General features: G+C 44.6%; 2 protein-coding genes across 2 annotated transcripts in view; one reads left to right on the top strand and one right to left on the bottom strand.

Moving 5' to 3' along the window:
- TSEN2 (tRNA splicing endonuclease subunit 2) overlaps positions 1 to 24,607 on the top strand; it is an 841,321-nt gene that overhangs the window by 404,606 nt on the left and 412,108 nt on the right. The gene's annotated exons all lie outside the window — the stretch shown is intronic.
- Positions 1 to 24,607, bottom strand: part of LOC137425607 (rap guanine nucleotide exchange factor 6) — a 159,485-nt gene that overhangs the window by 67,940 nt on the left and 66,938 nt on the right. Inside the window, exons 8-13 of the mRNA XM_078776842.1 lie at positions 16,485 to 16,617; positions 12,018 to 12,154; positions 9,951 to 10,109; positions 7,506 to 7,658; positions 1,877 to 2,044; positions 630 to 737 (exon numbers count right to left, since the gene is read on the bottom strand). Of these exons, the coding sequence (XP_078632968.1) occupies positions 630 to 737; positions 1,877 to 2,044; positions 7,506 to 7,658; positions 9,951 to 10,109; positions 12,018 to 12,154; positions 16,485 to 16,617 (858 nt within the window). The remainder of the gene's footprint in view (positions 1 to 629; positions 738 to 1,876; positions 2,045 to 7,505; positions 7,659 to 9,950; positions 10,110 to 12,017; positions 12,155 to 16,484; positions 16,618 to 24,607) is intronic.

Here is a 24,607-nt window from a genome sequence, read left to right as displayed (position 1 = left end):
GTTGTGGAGAGGTTATGACAAAATTTGGTGGTCGAGTTGGTTAGGTGACGAGCACAAGCCGATGAGATTTTGGTTGAGGCCCAGATGCAGATTCGGCCCATCAGTGGGAAGCAAAACAAACTGTTCAGGCTGGCAGAGGTATGTGCTCTACCGAGCGCCTTCCTAATCATTTGTGTGTTAAAAGGGCTGAAAAAAGTCTCACTCGTGCAAGTCCCCTCTATTTCAGGACTATTTCAGCATGGACGACAAACAACCTGCAGGTCTGGTAATAAAATAAATAAAAATGATGTATTTTTAATTCCCACACAGGTAATTCAAGATGACCAGTATTACAAGTAATAAAAAATATATTTAACCTTTGAGATGGGCTCAACATTATAACAGCAGCTTGATCAACAGAGAAAAATAGTACAATGGAAGTTAAGGTTACAATGTTTAGGGTGATTGTCTCATGGTAAATTACAGCACAGGGCCCAAACCTCCATATCACGTGTTAATAGTTTGCATCACTGAATAGACTTTAACATTTTGTGAAATATATCTCCAGAGGCTTCAAATCGCTGTAATGAAATTTCCAAAATCTGTAGGAAGAAGCATTTCAATAGAACTCTCTCCATGAGAAAACTCACTTCCTGCTCAAGAAGCGACTCAAACTTCTCAAGGACATCCGTCATGGCCGGGTCATCCTCGAAATCTTCAAAATGATTATTCACCCAGAGCAAAATTATCCGAGTCACCTGAGCACAAATAAGGCACCACTCAATGAATACATTCCACAGCATAATCGTTCACTTTGTGCAGACACTCAACACCATCCAGATCAGATGCAGGCACTATGCATCAATCACCTGACTTAGGGACCAATCTGCCCCTCCCCTACTCAGACAGCCGCTTCTGCCACCGTCTTCCCCCCTTAAACACCTATGTCGGAACTAGGTCTGTTCTGACCTATGTCGTAACTCTGCCCCCCCCCCCCTCCTCTCTGTTCTGATTATTCTGTCCCCCACACCTCCTCCATGCAGCCACTCTGCCCTACAGTCTCTCCCCCACCCCCCAACTTGGAACTGCAGCCCCCTTACCAGGAATCTCTGCTCTCCATTTACCACCTTGCAGGGAAGTATTGCCCCCCTCATCTCCCTTCTCATCTGGCAACCTTTCGCCCTCCCTCCAATCTCCCTACCTCACCCAGAAGGCCTGCCGCCCACATCTTCCTGAAGGCCTGCAGCCCCCATCTCCCTCCTTGCCCAGGAAGGCCTGCTCTTCATTCCCTCCTCACCTGGCTGCTATTCCATCCTCACCCACATGACTGCCAATCTATGTCACTCCCTATTCCTTCCCCACTAAGGTGGTAACGTCATCCAAACATTGGTAACGCCATCAAGCCAAAATGCACAACAGGATCTCTTCCTGTTTATTCCAATTCCCTCCTTCACCCCTTATAATTCTCCTCGTTTTATATATGAGGATCTAGGCTCATAGAAGAGCTAATCGGCAAAGATTTTGGGAGAAAAGGAAGGGGGAGGGTGAGGATAGACATGCATTCCCAAGGGGAAAAGGTAGAACACAAAAACAAGCAGCAATGACCCGAAGAGAAAGAGAATGGGAAGGAATCAGCGAGTGTAGAGATCGTGGATATACAGTACATGGGTGAGCGCAATTGAAAAACTGAAGTGACGAGGTAGAGAGGGAGTAGGTTCAACAATCGGGAGAATAATAGGATGTATGAATGCAAGTAGGCAACCAGCCTGGACATGGTCGGGTTAGCAGGTGAGGGTAAAGCAAACGATGAATGTTTTTGACATGCTTGCCCTTTTACTTTGTCCTGCTTTCTATCCGTGCCCTGGCTTACATCTCCCCTCCCCTCAAGCATTTTAACCTTCTCACGAAGTTGCTTTTCATCCTGGAACCACTGCAGGAGCCGTGAAGCGAGGTCCATGGGGCTTGATACAAACACGCGATACGTGAGCAGGAGGTCCTCGGGGAAAGAAGGATCTGCCGAGGATCGGTCCTCCACGAGGTGTCGCAATAGCCGCTCAGGTGTGGCCTGCACGAGCAAAAAAAATCCCAAAAACATCTGAGCTCTTTCATGCTTCAAAGCATCTGGTACCATTACATCTTACTATAATTCACCAAATGTCCGTCCGTCTGTCTGTCTGTCCGTCCGTCCTTCCGTTCCCAGGTAGGGTAGGGTGGGGCAAGAGGCCCAGTAGGGGTCAAACGCCTACCCACAATATATACTAAACCACGTGATGCAACGAGCCCCATGATGCCTTGCGAGCTTCCTTCCGCAAACATCCTTTCCCGCCACGACGGCGACACAGGCAGAGAAAGCGGTACGTTTCTCAGATGTTTTTCTTTGTTTTCGTCCTGTTTGTTGTAAATTTCATACTTCATTTGTTCAGTACCATCATCTAAATAGCAGAAGAAACAGAACGTCTCTACTTTTTCTTGTTATAGGGATCTGTTAGCTATCTGTTGATGCCAGACTAAACTCTGGTGCAGGGATATACATGTACTGTATATCCACGAATAAAAGAAATAAATGCCGCCTGTTGGCCTTCCGGCTCCGCTCCATCCAACGCTTGCTTTATGCAGAACACCTACCAGGAAAGCCCTTAGCCTGCTCCATTCTTCAACGAGCTGGGAGGCTCGGATACGGACAGGAACTTTTCCTGACCAACCTTCAACACGTCGATACATCTCTGCTCCCAGTCTTTTATCAGAGCCTCTTGAATGCCTGGCAGGGCGTTTCGATAAGTCGCCAAACAGACTCGTATGGCACTAACATGTATGCACACGAGCCTTTATTTTTCAACCCACTTTTCCCCGATATCCCGAGGAGTCGCGACTTCTGCCAGCATTTTATAGCGGCCAACATCCTGAAAGTGTGTCATCTCCGACACGACTCTGGACAGGGATGGAAGCCTGCGAACGAGCTGGCGGACCTAACAGGTGTTCGGTCCAGGAGGCAAATCGGGAACATACTAAGAGCGGTGATCCGAAGGGGCCACCAGCTAGGCCTACATTGGACACAGGACGCAGAGGTTGAGCCCACAGTCCCAAAATTAGGTGTCGCTTTTACCCCAAACGAGCTGCCCCCCATGAGCGCAGGGTCACCCCCCTTCCATGTTATGAGCAGCAAGAGTATTTATAGGTCTTGTGTGAAACTTCTTCTTGGGGACCCACCTCTAGCTGGGGTTACCCGGTGGAAAGGACTCTTGCCTCCCGGTCCCCCCTCTGAGCCTTTATGGGATACAATGTATGCTGGACTTATTTCTAAAAGAACAGGTGACCTTCAGTGGCGTTTGGCCCACTGGATTGTTCCTTCCAATGCTGTCACTCGTTTTTTTCCCCCATTTCCGGCTGTTGCCCCTTTTGTCCGGTGAGGGAAGATTTGTTTCATGCTTTCATTAATTGTGAAAGACTTTCTCCTTTGTTTCATTGGTTAAATTTTATTTCCCATAGATTGCAGGTTACCTTTTCTTTGAAAGCTTACATCTTTGGCTTTCCTCCCAAAAAGGGAACCACATCTATTGTATTCGGGTTCCTAACCGCTACTGCTAAACTGGCCGTATACCTGTCGCGGAAGGCGAAGCTGGGTGGCAGACCCATGCAGGAATGCAGTATTATGGTGTTTTTTAGTTCATTGGTGTCAGCAAGGCTCAAGCTTGAATTTGGCTGTGTCCAAACGGCAAACGACCTTGCAAATTTTGTTGCGACCTGGTGTGTTGGAGGGATTTGTGAGGTCCAAGATAACAAATTGTTAATTTCTGTATAATACAGTGCGGGTGTTTCTTATCGTGTGTTGTTTTTTTTTCTTCTGGCATTTGCACCTTTTCTGTCGCTTGGTTTGCAGTGCACCGATTGTTTTTTCCTTCCGGGATTGCTATGATTTTACTGATTGTCCTGATTGAATTGCTTTTGGTGGTACTCTTGTTTTATACTTTTATAATAAAAAGAGCTTAAAAGTCAAAGTCTCTCTCTCTCTCTGTCTCTGTCTCTCTCTCTCTCTCTGTCTCTGTCTCTGTCTCTGTCGTCTCTCTCTGCCTGTCTCTGTCTGTCTCTGTCTGTCTCTCTGTGTCTCTCTGTGTCTCTCTCTCCTATGCTAGTAAAAGTGACTATCATTTGAATATATTCCGCTAAGTTATGAATAAAAGAAATTATGATTTAGAGACTGAATCATTTTTAAACACTTGTCAACAGATACATGATGGTGAGAACATACAAAAGGAAGACAGAGAGGGGCAATTATGGCCAAAGCAACTTGTCTGCAGCCTTGAAAGCAGTGAGCGAGGGACTTCCACTCATTCGTGCCAGCAAGGACTTTGGTGTTCCGGCACGTAGGCCTACCCTACGAAGGCACAGAGACCAGCAAGTAGCAGCACCTGGTGTGCTGAATTTTGGGAGATATAAGAACGCCCTTCCTCCTGAGATCGACGCGCAGCTGAAAGCACATGTAACGGAGATGCAGAGGCGACTGTACGGTCTGAGGATGCGGGACATGCAGCGTCTAGCGTTTGATGTTGCTGAGAAGGCTCAAATTAGCCACCATTTCAACAGAGAGTCCCGGATGGCAGGAAAGGACTGGGTCCAGAACTTTCTCTCCCGTCACGACCTCACCCTCAGGCAGCCTCAAGCAACCAGCATAGCGCGTGTTTGGGCTTCAATAAACCCAGGGTCCAGGGTTTCTTTGACCTCTTCAAGGAGTGTTTGACAGCTGAAGACTACACCCCTTCAAGAGTGTGGAACATGGATGAGACAGGGCTGACAACTGTTCAAAAGCCCAGGAAAGTCATGGCCACAAAAGGTGCTCGACAGGCTTCGAGTGAGGAGGAAGACTGGCCTTGTCTTATATGCTGTGAGTACAGCCGTGCCAGACCCAGGGAGGTGTGGGTGCAGTGCCAGTTGTGCCTTCATTGGGCACATGAACAATGTACGCCAGGACTGGCCCAGTTCCTGTGCCCAAACTGCGAGTCGGATGTCTCGGACTGACATGTGCCCATGGCTGTTTGAATTTGACCAAGTCACAATTCATGACATTTTGTATATAGTGAAATTTCCTCTATGTAGGAGACTATGTTTTTCTAGTCAGACGTTAGTATTATCTTCTTTTTATGTAATTCGGAAGTAAGGGGCAAAACGCTCACTTCTCAGGGGCAACACGCCCACAGTAAGCGTTTTGCCCCAACCTGGTGGGCGTTTTACTTCCGGCATGGGGCAAAGAGGCCAAAAAAAATAAATAATTCACTTCTTGTTCTTTTTCGTTTTTTTCTATCTTGGTGTGCTTGTGCTATTATGTAGCACTAATGTGTCCTTATTGTTTGCATTTACTTTTAGTTCTCTATAGCTGCAACAGGAGCAGATATCAGCAATCTTGCTTAATGGGGGCGTCTTGCCCCACGCTACCCTACCGCAAAAACGGCTGAACCGATCGCAACGATATTTTGGGTGGGTACTCCTGGGATCTCCTGGAGTAAAATAGAGTATATTGTTTTTCCAATTTCAGCTTTGGCCTCCAGCATTTTCAGGTTTGGACTCCTGCATAACGTTATTTTCCCGGGTGCCGAACAAACGGCTGCACCGATCGCTGCACAGCTGCACAGATCGGACTCGGTAACCTCGGACAAAGACCTTTTATAAGGACATGGGTTGAATCCCCACTTGAGAGAATGCCAACCCCCTCCCCGCCATCACGGTCGTCTCTCCAACTCACAATCCCACGAGATAAGCGGAAAGGATGACCCAAAACCAATTATTTTCTTTTTGATTCGTATATAAACATCATTAAAAGTAAATAATGACCTCTGCCAAAGTTCAAACGAGTGAGTTTAATCTCTACATGAGAGAATTCCACATAGCGATTTTTTTATTTACCATAGGAGTGCCTCCGCCTGTAAAAAAAAAAATTATTCATAATTATGACGTCATAGATCATGTGGTACAGACGCCATCTTGAAAAAAACGTTATACCTCTATATCTCCCAAACCACTCGATGGAAAAAAATTGAAACAAGGCTCATTGTCAAGTACTCCCCATGGGGAATAAGATATGTTAACAATGATGTAATCGGTGCACTCGTTATGACGTCATAATTCGACAAGTACACTTATATACAACAACAACAACAACAGGCATTTTAAGGCCATTTTCCCTGCAAGAGCAGACACTTATATGATAATTATTAATTTTTTTTCTCAGCAACTGTTGGTCTGATGGACACAAAAGTTTCACCATAGGAGCGCCTCCTCCTACATGATGTTTAATGATAATTATGACGTAATAGGTCATGTGGTACAGGCGCCATATTGGAAAAACCGAAAAACGTTGCACCTCTATATCTCTTCATGGAAAAAATTGAAACGTGGCTCGTTGTAAAGAACTCTCCAAGGGGAATAAAATATGTAAATGATGTCATAGGTGCCTCCATTATGACGTCATAATTCGACAAGTACAAAACTTCATCCGATCAAGATGAAATTTCTTGAGCGTGATTTAGGCATAAATTGGTGGAGAAAAAAAAAAAAAGATGACGTCATCGGTCACGTGGTTCAGCCGCCATATTTGTTTCAACACAAAAGCCTTAAAAACCACTGAAAATACATCCTGGCGAGGGTTTGCCATCTCTGATTGCTCTTTTTCTTGTTTATACATTCATCTATGGCTCAAGGAGGAACCTTTCCTTAAAGTACAAGTAGATTAGGAGACATCAGAGTATATTTATATCAATTACAAGGACCCTCGTAGAAGAGGAGCATATATAGTATATGAGATTTCAACTTGGGTTCCCTTCATCATCATGAGTCACCGGTTCGATGTGAATGCTAAACAGGCCAGCGCATGTTAGTGGAAAGCAGGAGGATAAAAGAAAAGCGAAGAAACAAAAGGCGTACAAAGCATAAACCAGGAAAGGATGGGGGGGATGGGGAGAGAAGGAGGTCAATGTTATTAAGAGAACAATATTATTGCTTTGAAAAAAAAAAAAATCATACACTGAGGAAGCCAGAAAAGTGAAGTCCATGAGGTTCCAGAAGTTCAATAATGATTATTGCAGCATCTATGAATGATGAAACTCATTTATGATGACGTCCTCTTTCAGGGAACCAGTGGCGGGAGAGATGAGCATTACGATTCTCATCAAATGTTTTAGGGAAACATTTTGTTTCACAAGTTGAACCAAAAACATGAAGCGAATATGACGAAAGTGTGTGGAAGAATAAGAAAGTGCACAAATGACAACCTCGAACAGAAAGCTACATTCAATGTAGTTTGCATAAGGTAGCGTTGGATAAAGTAGTGCCAACACAGCACCTGAGCAATGAAACAAATTACTGAGGATTTACTGGTCGGTGAATCGGCAAATCAAAAAAGATGAATAACGTGAAAATATACAGGCCAATTAGGCTCGAAGATTGTGTTTAAAAAGAAACAAATTATTAACACCAATCTAAAGGGTTAATCATGCCACCAATGACACTTCAATGAGAAGAGGACGACCAAGACCCACCTTTACAACAACGTGGCCCTTACGAGTCCCCGAACGGTCGAGGACACGATGTTCCCGAACCAGAACCACGGAACCGTTCTCCTCCTCGCGCTCCGTGCTCTCTTCCACACGACTTAAAATGCGGCAAAAATCTGTCCTCATGACGCTCACGAACTGTACACGAGTGGGACAACACCATGGAACATTCCGTTTAATTGGTGTCAAAAAGTCACAAAGAATATTTTGTCTGCAAGGCTTGAAATCTTACATCATAATAGTGGGCCTGCAACTGAAGTTGCGCATCCGATATTTGCTTCATGTCCTTCACCTACTTTTCACGGATTGTGAAATAATTAACAAAAAAAACACCTTTTTGATCACAACTTGAAGAATTTTCCTCCGATTTCCATAATGTTGAGTTTTATGCATGGGTTGCAGATGGGAATACATTTTCATTATTGACACTCTATCCTTAAATGTTGACAGTCAAGTTCATAAGACACTTTAAGACAGTCCAAAAAAATGGCCATCAATGGATCACAGATATAGAGTGGAAACCTGCTGCGGAAACCTTAAATATCGACAATCAGCGGAAGGATGCGGATGGGTGCTATGAATCTGTTGCATGAAATAAAATTTAAAATGCTAAATTCGTTGACAATATTTATCTTTACCTCCAACACCGAAGGTGGGCAGCGGAATGATTGGATTTTGGTGAAGATCCGGATCCGGATCCGAGGATTTTCTAATTTTAAAGGGATTCTTCATAATTGAGACATCCGGCCAAAAACCTATACCTAGCATGATATTTCAAAACCTAATAGATGTGTTATGACTAAACTTGGTGGATAAGTTGGGTAAGTGACAACAACAAGCCAATTAGATTTTGGTTCAGGTCAAGATGCAGATCTGACCTATCAGAGGGACAATACATAAACTTCATCCTGGTGCAGGTATGCACTCTCTCAAGTGCCATTCTAGTTTCTTTTTTTAACATAGCTCGAGGTAGAGGAAAAAATTGAGGTATTAGTTGTTCGGGTTAGGGTTAGGGTTAGGGTCAGGGTCAGTTCGTATTCAAACATATTTGAAAAAGACGATACGGTCAAAACACCTGACTGATCACATAAACATGTCATGGGTTCCGGTGCTATTCGTCCAAGAAGGGATGCGCTACTGGAAAGACAGACCGCACACAATTCGGACTATTCCTCATTCTGACAATCCCTCAACATAGTTTCTATTACTTTGAGGTTCATGGAGGAGCAAAACGAAATAAAAAAACACGTGTTTTAACAGATACCGTAGGGAGCAGGTTAACATTTGAGAGACATACAGACGTGATCCTCAAGAAAATGTGGGATGAGGTCGGAAGTTAATGTGGGGAGGCATGCGGGTGTCTACTGATACCTCAGGGAGATGGATGCCCCTGCCTTGCATAACTCCAGGTCACCTGTGGGCAAGGTGTAGTACCTGTCAGCCCCCCTTAACAGGGTATTGGTCCGCAGCCATGCTGTTTAAATGCCAGATGGTTCTGCATATCTGGTGGATGGTAGTCCACCGACTCCAACAGCACTGACGGAAGAGGGTGAATTCCCCAACGGCAAACAGAGGGACGGAGAGGAGTGGCGACCCCCCGTCTATACCACACGCTTACCTGTGTGTACCAGCCATAGAAAGGCAATGCCATCATTGCCCAAGGAGACTCGACATCATCATTAGTGTGGGGGCAAAGGAGGAGGAGGAGGAGTAGGAAAAGGAATACAGGTGGATGCAGGTGAGCAAGAAGCCTAGAATTTGAACGGTTGTCAAGGACAGGGTCACTGGGTTGTCACCTTCACCATGTTAGAGCAGGGCAAGGTATATTGTTGAAAGAGTGGCAAAGCAATGCCAGAACCTTGACATGAGAAGATCGAAAGAGAGCCAACCACTCGATATAGTTAAGAATAAGAATAACTTGTAGGAAGTTCCGCTCTTCAAGTTGAACTACATTTGCAAGATGTCAAATGATCAGAGCAGCCAGAAACACAGGCTCGCACTTTACACTGGCAGGAGCACCCAGTGACAAGATGGCGGACAATGGCCTAACGCCACATTTGATCCACATGCGATGCAATTACATTTGAGAATATTCCGCATGCAGCTCATTCTCATTCAAATAGTTGCTGCAGCACAACAACCTTCAATAAAACTCCCTATATTCACAAAGATTATTGCTTTTGCACCAACAAACCTTAATAACTAGTCTTCCCCTTGCACATCACCTGCTGGGAACGAGATGTAACACTCCTGATAAACCACAATAACCTCATAATTACCTCGTTCCTATTTCTACCCAAGAATGTACTCCTGACTGCTGGAAGTGCCTAAATTACTGATTATTGCTCAGGAAGTGTAAACTGAATAGTAACATTTAATATAACACATCGATATCATCAAGGCACCAACACTAGCATACAAACTCCACACCTGATAGTCATCCGTTTTGGTCTTCATGACTCCCTGCATGATTTTGCGCTCCATGTTGGAACCGATGCCATAAACTTCGCCAGGGCCTATCTCAATGAGATTGCCGTCATGCTGGCGGATTTCAGCTGTGCCGTTCAGAACCACTGACCAAGAGTCCAACTGGTGGCCAAACGGCATGGGGAAGCACAAAGGAAAACAACAAAACAATGATGTGTGCTTAACATTGTGTAATATGGAACAAATTGCAATCAATATCATTCGACTCAAATTAAGGCTCAAACGCTTGACTTCATAAAATGCCTCAACTAATGGAAAATTGCAACAACAACAAATAAAATTGAAGGAAATGTTATTCTTGAGCTACAAACAAATCACCCAAACTGGATTGATTTACTGCAAAGCTGAGAGAGAGAACATCGGTTCGGAAAAGCCAAGCACAGGATCGTCTGCTCTGCATAGACAATATGAGATGTACACAAAGGTTTGATCACTGGTGGAGACAAATCTAAGTTAACACTACAATCCTGGTAGAGTGCAAGCTGAGGTTGCTCAATTGTAAAGCACAGTACTTGAGAGGATGTGCTAAGTCCACTGTCCCTTATGCAGTCAAGTGGAGCTGTCGAATGAATGCTTCTTCTTCTTCTCCCATATGCAGTACAAGGCTGCGGGGTAGCATCATTGTCTGAGAGTGCAGCTGTGCTGCCGATGCAGTGCTCCCTGTGGATTGATCGGGAATTTCGAATTTCATCAGGGTGCCGGGCAATAGCTCGCGTACTCTTTGCGAAGGACACCGTGGGATCTTTAACATCCCATCAAGAAATGCTGGCAGACAGGACACCTGTTTAACGTCTATCCGAAGGACGGCAAACATTTAGTCAGGTTCACTATGTTTTTTCGTTCAAATTTTTTGGAGATTAGCAAAACTATACATTTTTGGAATATTCAGAGCATGAGGAATCCAAAAATTTATGTTTACATTTGCGTAGACACCTTTGCGAAAATGACACTCAGGACAGTGATGAAGATCTGTAAAAGCATATTCCTGAACGGTATAGACCTCGTAGATCCTGTGTGTAGGACTTATTGTTCAATCTGATACTAACAAGGCTGCTTTCTTGCTTTATAAAGCCATACCTATAACTTCAAAGGACTTGCAATATCATGTATTATGTAATACAGTTATATCACAAATATAAAGACAATGGTTTTCAATTACCTTTGTTTGTTGCTTTTCTATAATCCTGAGCACTATTTTGAGGCCTTTATTGGATTCCTTGATCCAGAAAACATAGGATTAGCATATTTAATTAAGTTTCTGGGTTGACTAGAAGCCGAGATCGCGCAAAATATGTATTTTATGGCGGCCATTTTGAAAATCCAAAATGGCGGCCATGCAGGTGTCTGTGCAAATGCCAACATTGATTTTCTGATTCTCCATGCTCTGCTGATTCCAAAAATGTACAGGTTTGCTAATCTCCCAAAATTCTGAACGAAATCATATTTGTTAACATAGTGAACCTGACTAATTGGTGAATCGCCCTGCCTGTGAAACACCAAGATGGCAGCGTATAGCTGGGTGGAGATTCTCACCCAGGTTACACAGCTTGGAGGTGAGTGTGCCTACCTCTGGGCCAAACCTGCCAATCCAAATGAATGCAAACTTATCACTTGACGTTTTGCGCCGAATGCTCTTCTATTACAGATGATATTCATTCACTTCCGCTGTTTACCGATTGATGACTGTTTTTACCCACAATGCCCAGGTGTTCAAGGGAAGAGCCTGAAGTGCTCAATGAGAATGAGAAAAACAAGTGTGAAACGTCGTCTAAGGGTTGTTCCTGTTTTTTACGAGTATGACTGTCTTTTAGATAAACAAATCACTTTATTGTGTAGAATAGTTGTTCAAACGACGAATGCCGTTTTTCGGTTAAAATAAATGATCATCCTTCCATGGTGCCACAGCAACATCAATAAAACTAGGTCGACCAGGAATGTATACAAAGGCCTCTATTCCCAAATCCCCCACCACTGTTCTTTGGTCAACATCTTGTGTGAGGGATAACGCACCTCCTCACTGTCATGGTGGATCACAGTGCCTGCTTTGTCCACCACCGTGAGCAGCATGACGGCACACAGCTCACGCTTCACTGCCAGGGTCATGTTGGCGAAGGCAGGCAGCCGGCTTGCCATACACACCAGATGTTCTGCACAGAGCAGAGATATGCACCTTGCACACAATCGTTTGTTTATCAAGCGTGCGGACTTAACAAGCTGGAAAAAAAAACACCCCCCTCCTAATCCCCCACCCAACATTAGTCCCACATGAACAACCCAAGAGCCTTTTTCACATGGCATTTCCCTTCAGTTCTCAAGGTGATTAATAAAACCTCCACATGACAATAATATCAAAGGTGCATTAATCAATAATTCATAATCATAAGTTTGATGTATCAAACAAATACCGTATGTCGATTCATATTTAACTGACTGAACGTCACATATAAAAAAGTACCTTCTTTAAAATTTGTACTAATGCTTTTGGTACAAGTTTGAAATTTTACAGGTCACGGGTTGGAATTCGGGATTAAATAGATTAGTAGACCCACTCCCTATGGGAACGGCTGGAAGGATCATGTTATTATCCTCTGGGGTATATAGATTCCAATAGATCTCGGTTTGGGCCTCAAGAATGTCGGGGGTGTTTTCAGTTACCAAGTTTCTTGTAGAGCGCTCACCAAGTGGCTTAAGCATTCAAGCAAGTATTCAATTCAAAACCGTTGATAAGGAACGGCTGGCATGGCAAGCGCCAGCTAGCTTCTTGGGAACTGAACATACCCCGAGTTTTCTCCCCTTCAGTTTAGTGTTAAATGAGAGTAGAGACTGTAAAAAGGATAATCATGTGTTTGTGGTTTATAATATTTTGGGTTGTTCCATGAAATACCACGATTTATAAATGTTAACACAGCTTTGTCCAAGGAGGAAACTGCCATTGGGGAGGGGATCAAATGAAGTCCCTACAACCTCCTTCATGTGACCCTTAGTCCTCCTGTCAAGTTTGGTTGAGATTGGATAAGTAATGACTGAATGTATCACAGTCAAACACCAAATTGCATATTTTCGTATGATTGAGGTAAAACACCAAAAAGTTCAAATAAAACAGCCAAAGTTTGAATGAAATGGTGACAAGAGGCCAAATGGACTTTGATAAATGGACTTCAAATATATATATACACATTTGAGTTTGTTTTTTTTGACAGGTGCAACGACATTTGTGAAACAACAAATGCTTTTGTTTGTTTAACTTTAAATAATATCCTTCATCAAATCTGCACTCGCACTCACATGAAGAAGATTCCAACACTTTTCGGGGTTTTTTTTAAACAAGAGATATAATCAATCTTCACAAATATTGAAATCAAGAATGTTTTACATGATTCTCAAGAATTTCGAAATCTCAAAGGCAGAATATCATTTTGAAATCAAAAATTGATATAAATAGTTGAAAATGATTTATGTGAATATATATATATATATATATATATAATTTGGGATTAATTAAATATATATATACACACATATATATATATATATATATATATATATATATATATATATATATATATATATATGTATATATAGATATGTATATATATAAATATATATATATATATATATATATATATATATATATATATATAATTTATACACATAATATATATATATATACATAAATTTATACACAATATATATATATACATAAATTTTATACATAAATCTATATAGAGATACATAATTTTATACACATAAATTATATATATATATATATATATATATATATATATATATATATATATATATATATATATATATACTAGCAGAAGTACCCGGCATTGCCGGGCGAGGGAGGAGAGGGGAGGGGAGGGGAACGGGGGGGAGGGGAGAAGAGTGGGAGGGGGAGAGGGGAGAAGAGGAGGGGATGGGGAGGATGAGGGATGGGAGGGGGTGGGGGGGGTGGGAGGGGTGGGAGGGGGAAGAGTGGGGAGGGGAGGAGGGGAGGAGGGATGGGGGGAGGGGAGGTGGGAAGGGGAGGGGGGAAGGGGGGGAGGGGGGAGGGGGAGGGGGGAGGGGCCGGAGGGGGGAGGAGGAAGGGGGTGATGGGGGAGGGGAGGGGGAAGGGGGGAGGGAAGAGGGGGAAGGGGGGAGGGGAGGGGAACGGGGGGGAGGGGAGAAGAGGGGAGAGGGGAGAAGAGGGGGGAGGGGAGAAGGATGGGGGAGGGGAGGGGGAAAAGGGAGGGGGAGGGGGGAGGGGGGAGGGGGAAAAGGGAGGGGGAGGGAGAAGGGGAGGGGGTAGGGTGGAGGGGGTAGGGTGGAGGGGGAAGGGAGGGGGGAGGGGGAGTGGGGAGGGGGAGGGGGAGGGGAGGGGAGGGGGAGGGGAGGGGGAGGGGGAGGGGGAGGGGAGGGGGAGGGGAGGAGGGGGAGGGGGGAGGGGGAAAGGGAGGGGGAGGGGGGGAGGGGGAAAAGGGAGGGGGAGGGGAAAAGGGAGGGGGGAGGGGGAAAATGGAGGGGGGGAATGGAGGGGGAGGGGAGAGGGGAGGGGGGAGGGGGAGGGGAGAAGGGGAGGGGTAGGGTGGAGGTAGGGTGGAGGGGGAAGGGAAGGGGGGACGGAGGGGGGAGGGGGAAGGGGGAGGGAAGGGGATGGCCAGTCAACAATGACGTTGCAGTTCTCATGGTCGGAGAGCAGCACAACAATTGGACATAGTCCTGCATATTCGCAACAGCACGAAGCGGATTTTGGAAACTCACCGATCCTGTGACGTCCTCGCAGTACCGGCGTTGCCGGGCGGGGGAAGGGAGACCCGTACATTCCCAACCCGTACATTCGCCCTCTCGACTCAAGCTCATTCGGACAAAAGCCTCGCACAAATTACACCGTGAAGGCCCAATGGTCATGTCTATGCCACAAATCACGGGCGCACTGCATTGAAAATATATAGAACGCTCATACTCCGTGAAAAGTGAAGCCGCCGTGTCACCATCTTTGTCAGCACGACTCGACCAACTCGCTTCGCGGATCTCGTTTTGTGCGGCAATAAACTGCTCCAATCGGTTACAGAAGGGTTGTGGAAAGACGTTTCACAGCTGTTTCAAAGACATTTAATTCATATCGCACAAAATCGATACAAAACACGATCGCATAAAAGGTGAAAAAATGTGTGATGTGTGACGGGATGGAACATCACGTGATCGCTCTGAGCGAATCAGTCTGGCGGCGGAAATGGAACATCACGTGATCGCTCTGAGCGAATCAGCGAGCTGCTCTGGACCGGCTGAGATTAGCGGGTACTTCGCTGCAATGCGCTGAGGTAAATATGAATAAAAAATATGGATCGTCAAATATTTTGAGTTCGGCCATGTTCGTCCCACGCTCAATGGCCATGTCTATGTCAAATATCAAGCACGTAAGCCTCTCCGTTTAGGAGTCTATCGGTAACATTTCACACACACACACACACACACACACACACACACACACACACACACACACACACACACACACACACACACACACACACACACACAGTGTTTTATATATATAGATTATATATATATATACACATAAATTTTATACACACACTTATATATATAGATAGATAGATAGATGTATATATATATATATATATATATATATATATATATATATATACAGTCACGTGAAAAAGTAAGTACACCCCATGTAAAGTTTTGACTTTTTCAACATACAGCTATTTGATCTTCATTTCAACAAGATTGATATATAAAGGTGATATAATATAACAAATATGAAACATTTACATTTTGTAGTCCATTGTATAATTCAAATAAACATAAATGCAAATTTCGCATGTGGAAAAAGTAAGTACACCCCTACATTTATCACTACTTCAGATACCTAAAATTAGAATCAGGATCACCAGCTCAAGTGTAAATGATAAGAACATCGTTAGAGAAAGTCAAAACTTTACATGGGGTGTACTTACTTTTTCACGTGACTGTATATATATATATATATATATAATATATGCTGTATACACACCCACATTTGAAAAAGGAAGATCCACCCACATCTCTCATGTGAATGGAGAGAATAACCAATCAGCTCTCACCTAATCAATTACCCCAAGAGGCTAGGATGAAATAAATAAATCGACCATGCTCTTCTCGCTGAATAAAGCTGCATAAAGCAATCATGAAAGGCTTCACAAGGTAAGCCCTTTTTCTGTTTCAAACTCTTCCCAGAGTACCCCCACAGCTGTAATGACATTTACACATAGTACACACAAGAGAATCCCAATGTTCGACGTTTGAACATGGTACATGCTTGGGAGCCTCGATAGTAATCGTTTCTATCTGCGCTGTCGCTCATTATTTAGCATTGGAATCTAAATCAAAGTTTCCAAAAATAAACAAACATTATTGTTGTTTATTGTTCAACACCTTAGAATGAAGAACAACAACAAATGCATTACACTTGCTTGGGAGCGTGTGATCATTTACCGATGTTATCATCAGTACGATCTCGGGCATCCTTCTCCAGACACTCGTAAAAGGCATCATGTCCAAGGTATGAACTCGTTTCATGGACCTCTTCATCCGATGGTGGTTCTTCACCACAATTCCCCTCTTCATCCTGTAGAGATCCATATTGTGAGAAGAGTTTGTACATCGCCTGGATAAAAATAGGACGAGCAATCATGCGAGTCAGAAAGTTGGCAACACACTTGGCTCACAAGCCACTGTGTAACATTACCCTCTGAGAATTAATGGTTCAGCCCCTCCAATAAATATGACTGAAAAAGGAAGAAAAATGCACAACATGCACACCATCGAGTTGCATTTTAAGCTTTTGAGCAATGGGACCAAATCCTAATGAAGTACAGTACCTGCGGGCAAATTCGAAATGCACTTGGTGGCTGAACAGACACTTTCACTCAAAGCAGTTAAGTATTTGTGGTGGAGTTTCTTACTGGTGATGACATCAGTCATGTTTTACAGGATTGGACAAATGTTTCCTAAATAACACTGTATTTCTGTTGAAAATAAAACATCTTCCACCGAGCGTTCCTGCAGATACATATATATATATATATATATATATATATATATATATATATATATATACACATACATACATATATATATATATATATATATATATATATATATATATATATACATACATATATATATATATATATATATATATATATATATATATATATATATATATATATATATATACACACACACACACACACACAAATATACTATTGCGTGAGTCCCCTCGATGAAGACCGGAAAATCATGGATGGCCAGAACCAGCTTTAACTCCAAAGGCATTCAGTTCAAATAGCGGGTTTCACTATACAAGCATGGGCGGAAGAAAGGAGAAGAAGAAGCTGGACGCTTTTACATGACGCGACCGCCAAGCAGTCTTCAATCATGCAAAAAGTAACTCAAACGAAAACCGGATTTAAAGTGTACAAAAATAACAGTTTTATTCTACGGAACCCGATAACGAGGAATCGCGCCGGTTAAATAAATGTCCTAAAATGGAGCGCTCCCACACCAGACTTAAAACACGAGGGGAGAATATATGAAAATAAAGGCGCCGTGTGTGTGTGTGTGTGTGTGTGTGTGTGTGTGTGTGTGTGTGTGTGTGTGTGTGTGTTTAGCTCAACCACTCGGGTCTCGTCGAGTCATCCGGTCCGTTGGCGGGAACCGCCCGGTCGTTGGCGAGAACCACCCGTTTCCGCGCTGCTAGGCCTCCGTTCCCTTGTGTGCTTGCGACACGTCCGTGCCCCCTCCAGGCAGGTCGCTTGAGTGAGCGAACGATTCGCCGCTCCCCTCGTTCCGGCTGTAGGTCACATCCCGCGCACCGTCGCTCGCCAATGTCTGGAACCAAGAGGAGAGAGTCGATGGCAGAGGAATGCGTGAGGGGAAAGCGGGAGAGAAGGCAAGAAGGCAAATCCAGGGCAAGAGGTAAGGTCCAGAACAAAAGAGGAAAACGTCGGTTTCTCTCCACTTTTCATCAATCCCTCATGACGTCCTCCGCTTCTCTCCACCAATCTCTGCCGGCCAACACCACAGGCTCAGTTCTCCACCAATGGCCGCGTCACTTCTCTCTCATGTCATCGGTTGGTTGCCAATCAGTACGTCGCTTCCTTCCACTAATCAGCGGGTCGCTTCTTGCTCCGCCCCTGGCCAATCACAAGTCCTTCCTTACTCTGGCCTTTCATTGGTCAACTCCCGCCCAATGGGGTCCTTCTGGGCGTAGCTCTCGGCCTGCCTGAGCGATGTTTTATCGCCATGTTGGCGCAATGCGTGGGTGCTTCCTGCCTGCACTTCCGGTGATTTTCATTGTGGGGGGAATTGAAGTAGTGTGTGTGGTGCTTTTGGGCCTGACTTGTGTCTATGTGAATTGCCATACGGGATGAAGGATAAATCACAAGGTCTCTCACACAGGGGAATTAGCATAATCCCTACGATAATTAGCACAATGCCATCCTCGTATGACCAAAAATATACAAACTTAATCCGACATCCGGATTAAACAGGTCCTCTACTTATGTACATCGAAATGGTTCTTCTTCATCACGACAGTCGGAGCATGATACCTTCACAGATCTACCTGATCTATATATCACTCGACCCCAAAATTCATAACAATACATATATATATACAAAAATATACATATTGTCGTGCAACTCCAACTAAAATCAGAGTTGCGGATAGCCTAAACGGTCTATTGGAGGCAACTACCCAAACACGGATTCGGCTATGGCCGCGCGGGAGGAAGAAGGGGAATGGAGGCTGCGGCGAAAGCACTTGACTGCAGCACGCCGGCGTAGCTTCGGTCCTGTGAGAGGAAATTAACTCAAGCGGGCACAGGTTTGAATGGGAAAGCAAAATAATACAACGGTTTATTGAATAACAGGCAGGGACCGGAAAATACGCGCTGGTAATGAACTATTCTAAATCGGGATCCCGCACACCAGATATCAAAAACGAGACGAGGGGATATGAATACCATATAGTCTAGTAGGAAGACTAGGTCCCCCTGCACCCCCCGGAGATATACTTCTAATCAGTGTTTCTAGATTGGAAAAAATGTGTAGAAAATGACTAGCTATGGCCCCAAGCTGAAAAAATGTCCCACATACCATTTTTATGCAAATTACTGCTGCCATTATCAAAAAAAGACTAGGTCCCCCTGCACCCCCCGGAGATATACTTCTAATCAGTGTTTCTAGATTGGAAAAAATGTGTAGAAAATGACTAGCTATGGCCCCAAGCTGAAAAAATGTCCCACATACCATTTTTATGCAAATTACTGCTGCCATTATCAAAAAAAGACTAGGTCCCCCTGCACCCCCCGGAGATATACTGAAACTGGCAGTGACTGGTGATTGAAATGCGGTGCCTTTTTGTGTTTCAGGTCGAGGTACGTGAACTCCCCACGATCTACAGCAACCAGGAAGAGACTGATACCAGGGTGGTTCTGTACCTCCATCATGCTGCTACCATCGGATACAAGAACGCTGTAGTCAGAACACCGGACACAGACATCCTCCTGATCCTGCTCCACCATGCCCACAACATCAAGCTGACGGTGTACCTGGATACAGGGTCAGGGAAGCATCGCCAACTTGTCAACGTCTCTGAGCTGGCAGAATCCCTGGGAGAGGACTACTGTGCCACTCTCCTGGGGTACTATGTGTTCAGCGGAGAAGACTGCACCAGTGCCTTCAAAGGGAAGGGAAAAGTCGGGCCCTTGAAAAAGCTGGAGAAGAATCCCAGGTTTCACAGGGCATTCGGTGAATTTCACAGGGTATTTAGAAAAATAAAACTTTGTGTTAACGTCTGTGTAGACGGACCTTAATATGAGTCTATTATTTCGTAAAACTGTGATTATTTTGTAAATAAAGCACTAATTAGCATACTAGTATACCATAGACACATGTAATCATGTTATGAATAGTTCTATCATGATCTATGCCCTTCAAAACATGGGTCTAGACACCTTCATTTTTCAATTATCTGCAATATTGGCTGAGATATGTCAAAAATCGTTTTTTTTGATAATGGCAGCAGTAATTTGCATAAAAATGGTATGTGGGACATTTTTTCAGCTTGGGGCCATAGCTAGTCATTTTCTACACATTTTTTCCAATCTAGAAACACTGATTAGAAGTATATCTCCGAGGGGTGCAGGGGGACCTAGTCTTTTTTTGATAATGGCAGCAGTAATTTGCATAAAAATGGTATGTGGGACATTTTTTCAGCTTGGGGCCATAGCTAGTCATTTTCTACACATTTTTTCCAATCTAGAAACACTGATTAGAAGTATATCTCCGGGGGGTGCAGGGGGACCTAGTCTTTTTTTGATAATGGCAGCAGTAATTTGCATAAAAATGGTATGTGGGACATTTTTTCAGCTTGGGGCCATAGCTAGTCATTTTCTACACATTTTTTCCAATCTAGAAACACTGATTAGAAGTATATCTCCGGGGGGTGCAGGGGGACCTAGTCTTCCTACTAGACTAATAGTACAGCGGCTAAGCTCTCATATTTTAACAAATTGTGCATTTTTTGAGAAAAGCATGAAATTTCTAGCATAGTTAGTATATACCATAAGGTTTATTTTCAGATGTGGAGGGAAGTCAGATTTGACCTCTGAGGACCGTGAGAGGTCAAATACAAGATGGCCGCCAGTTCCCCAGGGGTAATGTTCAAACGCGCTTAATTTTGGAACCAAACAGCGTAGAAAAACATTTAAGGTATCATTTTCAACTAAATTGGGGATGGCCATTCATTTGGTGATACTTTTGAGATGGCCAGAATTGAAGGAAATGCATTTAGGTCAAGGTAAAGTTCAAAACTGACCAAAAAATAAGGTCAAGAATGAAGTACCCCAAGTATGCAGATATCTTAAAATAAACCTAATGGTATGCACTAACTATGTTATAAATGTCCTGCTTTTCGCATAAGATGCACAATTGTTGTGGTTATCCACCTCACTTAAGTAAATACCCTCGATGTAAAATGGGGTATGGTGGTTGGTGCTAACATTGTGTTTTTTGTGTTTCAGAATCCCCTCTCCTGCCGTGGTGATTTTGTCGCAACCATGCCAAAGCGTCACATCCTGATGGGCCCTACCCAGCCCTCTACATCCAAGCAATCCAAGCCAACCCCAAGCACTAACTGGGACATTTGCGTCCTCTGCCAAGTAGTAACAGACGAATCTTTACAATGTCCGCTCAGATCAACAAAACAGCCCGTAGGTAGTGGCTATGCATCCTTGGCAGAAGACCTTCTCCAGTTCCAGACCCTTCAGCACATGCCAATGGACATCAACCCGGAGCTATTGGATGACGGAGATGGCATAGAATCCACTCTGAAGGCACACAGGGCTGAGTGGCACAAGAAATGTCTGCTAAAATTCAACAAAAAGGCGTTTGACGAGCAACGTCGGGCAGAAGTAACTACAGGACAACAACGAAGTACCTCTACTGTGCACACACGATCTGCTCACAGCCATCCACAGTCCACAGAGCCTACTTGTTTCTTCTGCAATAAGCCTGCTGGTTCTGCAGGCTTACATAAAGCACCAACCTACAACATTGACACAAATGTGCGGAGGTGTGCCCTTGAAGTTGAGGACACTGCTCTGTTGGCCAAGCTTGCAGCAGGAGACATGATTGCCATTGAGGCCAAGTACCATCACGACTGTCTGCGTTCACTGTACAACAGAGCCAGGCAGGCTGCACCCAAAGGCAATGATGGAGATGATTCTTGCCTGCATGGCATAGCCTTTGCTGAGCTAGTGGCATTCTTGGAAGACATGAATAGTAATGAAGACAGTGCTCCTGTCTTCAAACTGATAGACATCGCTCAGCTGTACAAGGTCAGACTGGAGCAGCTTGGTCTGACTGTAGGGAAACGGATTCACACTACCAGACTGAAAAGCAGGCTGCTTTCTGCGCTTCCTGATCTGAGGGCATATTCACAGGGAAGAGATACACTTCTAAGTTTTGAGAAGGACATTGGACCAGCCCTCAAGATGGCCTGTTATCATGACAGTGATGCCATGCACTTAATGCGAGCAGCACAGGTGGTGCGCAAAGAGATCTTTGACTCAAGTTTCTCCTTTGATGGGTCGTTCCAGGCAAACTGCCAACAGGAGGCTGTGCCACCATCCCTCTTAGCTCTAGTCAACATGATACTCGATGGGGCAAACATCAAGCATCAGACACAGCTGGTCCACACAACCACCACAAAACCTGCCCTAGCAATCTCCCAATTGATGGTGTTCAACAGCGTGAAGCATGCACGAAACGTGGATTCATCAAGCTCAGCACGTCACAGCCGCAACCGAGAAACTCCACTCCCACTCTATCTGTCCCTCAAGATCCATGCAGTTACACGAAGTAGAGAGCTGGTTGACACACTGTTCAATCTGGGATTGTGTGTCTCCTATGACAGACTGTTGCAACTCACATCAGACATTTCCAATGGTGTCTGCCAGAGCTTTGGTGTAGAAGATGTAGTTTGCCCACCAAAGTTGCGTTATGGACTGTTCACAACAGGAGCTGTGGACAACATCGACCACAATCCAAGTTCTGCAACAGCCAAAGATTCCTTCCACGGCACCGGAATCTCGCTTATGCAGCATCCGTCACACACACATGGCGGAACTGATCGTGGTGTAACATTGATTAGTCAGGGTGGCTCTTCCACCAAGTCAGTGACACCTCTGCCATCAGCCTACACAATTGTACCACCAGCTGCCTTCAAGACAAAGGACTTTAGTGCACCGGCTGTACAAGGTCCCGTGAGAGCTTCCAACCTCCTGGCTGCTGCAGCTGCCACAGAAGATGAGTATGCATGGCTCAGCAGAGTCAAGACAGCTCTTGAAATGTCTACAATGGATGGCTGGATATCGTGGTCTGCCTACCATGCTGACGCACACCAAGCTGTCACCCCACCTGCAGCAATCAACGCACTATTTCCTCTGTTTCTTGACAACGCACACTCAGTGGCAATGATACGGCACTCCATGGACATCGTTAAGGCAGCAGTTCAGCACTTGAACATGGTCAGACGCCTGTCCTTGCTGCTGACCAACCACTGTATGCCCTTGCTAAAGAGATCCAGTGGACCTGGCCAGCCACTCACGGAGAGGATCACTTTGTGATCATGTTCGGTGGTCTACACATCGAGATGGCCACGTTGAAATTGCTGGGAGACTGGTTGGAAGACAGTGGCTGGACAAACGCCCTGGTACAGGCTGACATTGCAAGCTCCGGAACAGCAAATTCCTTCATACATGCCAGCCATGTCACCAAGACCCGCCATGCACATCAAGTCACAGCTGCAAGCCTTTATACACTCCTCCAACAAGCTTACAGTGAAGACTGCACATCCGATGATACTGATGCCATGCAACCAGATAGTCCGCCTTTTGAGGAGTGGTGCATAGAGCGGGCAAAGACCAGTGTCCACTTTGACTACTGGCTTAAGACCCTGTCATTGGAGCTTCTCTTGCTGCGGTACATCAGGTCACTTCGTGAAGGTAACTTCCAGCTGTACGTGGAATCCCTGACGCAGATCATGCCCTGGATGTTCGCCCTAGATCACACGCACTACTCCAGATGGCTTTCCGTACACATCCGTGATATGACGACTCTCGCTGAAAACAACCCGGGTGTCGTAGCAGAATTCAAGTCTGGAAATTTTGTGGTGCACAAAACCAGCAACAAGTTCTCTGCCATGGCACTTGACCAGTCCCATGAGCAGAACAATGCAATGGTGAAAGGTTCTGGTGGGGCTATTGGATTCACTAGCAATCCAGGAGCACTCAGACGCTGGATGGTAGCAGGGCCAGAAATTGCCAGGATCACTACAGAGTTTGAGGAACAGGCTATAAAGCAACAGGATGGTGCTGGTGACACTGGACACCATCACCACGACCAGCAACCTGGAGTGCAAGCAGCATTCCTGAAGGAGGTTAAGGCACTTGTGACAGTATTGGAAGAGATGGGGAATCCATTTCGAGAACACAGCCAAGACCTACTAGTCATTGACACAGGGGACATCATGGACACCCAAGTGGCCGAAACTGTGAGAAGGATCGAGACCCTTGGTGAGGAGCAGTACACCAAGTTTGTGGCAGAAAGGCTAGAACAGTGTACAACACCTGTCACACAAACACTTCCAAAGAACAAGTTGCCACTGTTCAGTAGGCCACCGGTCAATATTAAGTCAAAACAGAAGGCACAGCTCGCAGCACTGAAGAGTGACTGTGGTCTCTTTTCGAGGTTGTACATCTCCTGTCAAACACGAGATGGAGACATTGACAATTTCTTCTCCCATGAAAACTAGGCAGCCCCACCAGCTCTTTCAACTGGAGGAAAAATGCGGATTGGTGTTAAAGCAGATCTACTTCGCTGCCTGGAATCAGATCTGCTCGAAAACAACAGTACGCCTGTGACTGATGCAACAATTCTCGATGGTGCAGCTGTGGTTCACATCCTAAATCCTGGAACATCAAGAACATTTCAAGAGTATGGAGAAAGAGTGTTTGCACCATACATCTCTGCTCAACTTGAGAAAAGCA

This window comes from Myxine glutinosa, chromosome 4 (assembly GCF_964187855.1).
Source record: "Myxine glutinosa chromosome 4, kmMyxGlut1.1, whole genome shotgun sequence".
NCBI classification, from domain to species: domain Eukaryota; kingdom Metazoa; phylum Chordata; class Myxini; order Myxiniformes; family Myxinidae; genus Myxine; species Myxine glutinosa.
Note: the sequence above shows the minus strand (reverse complement) of the source record. Positions and strands in the feature narration are given on the sequence as shown.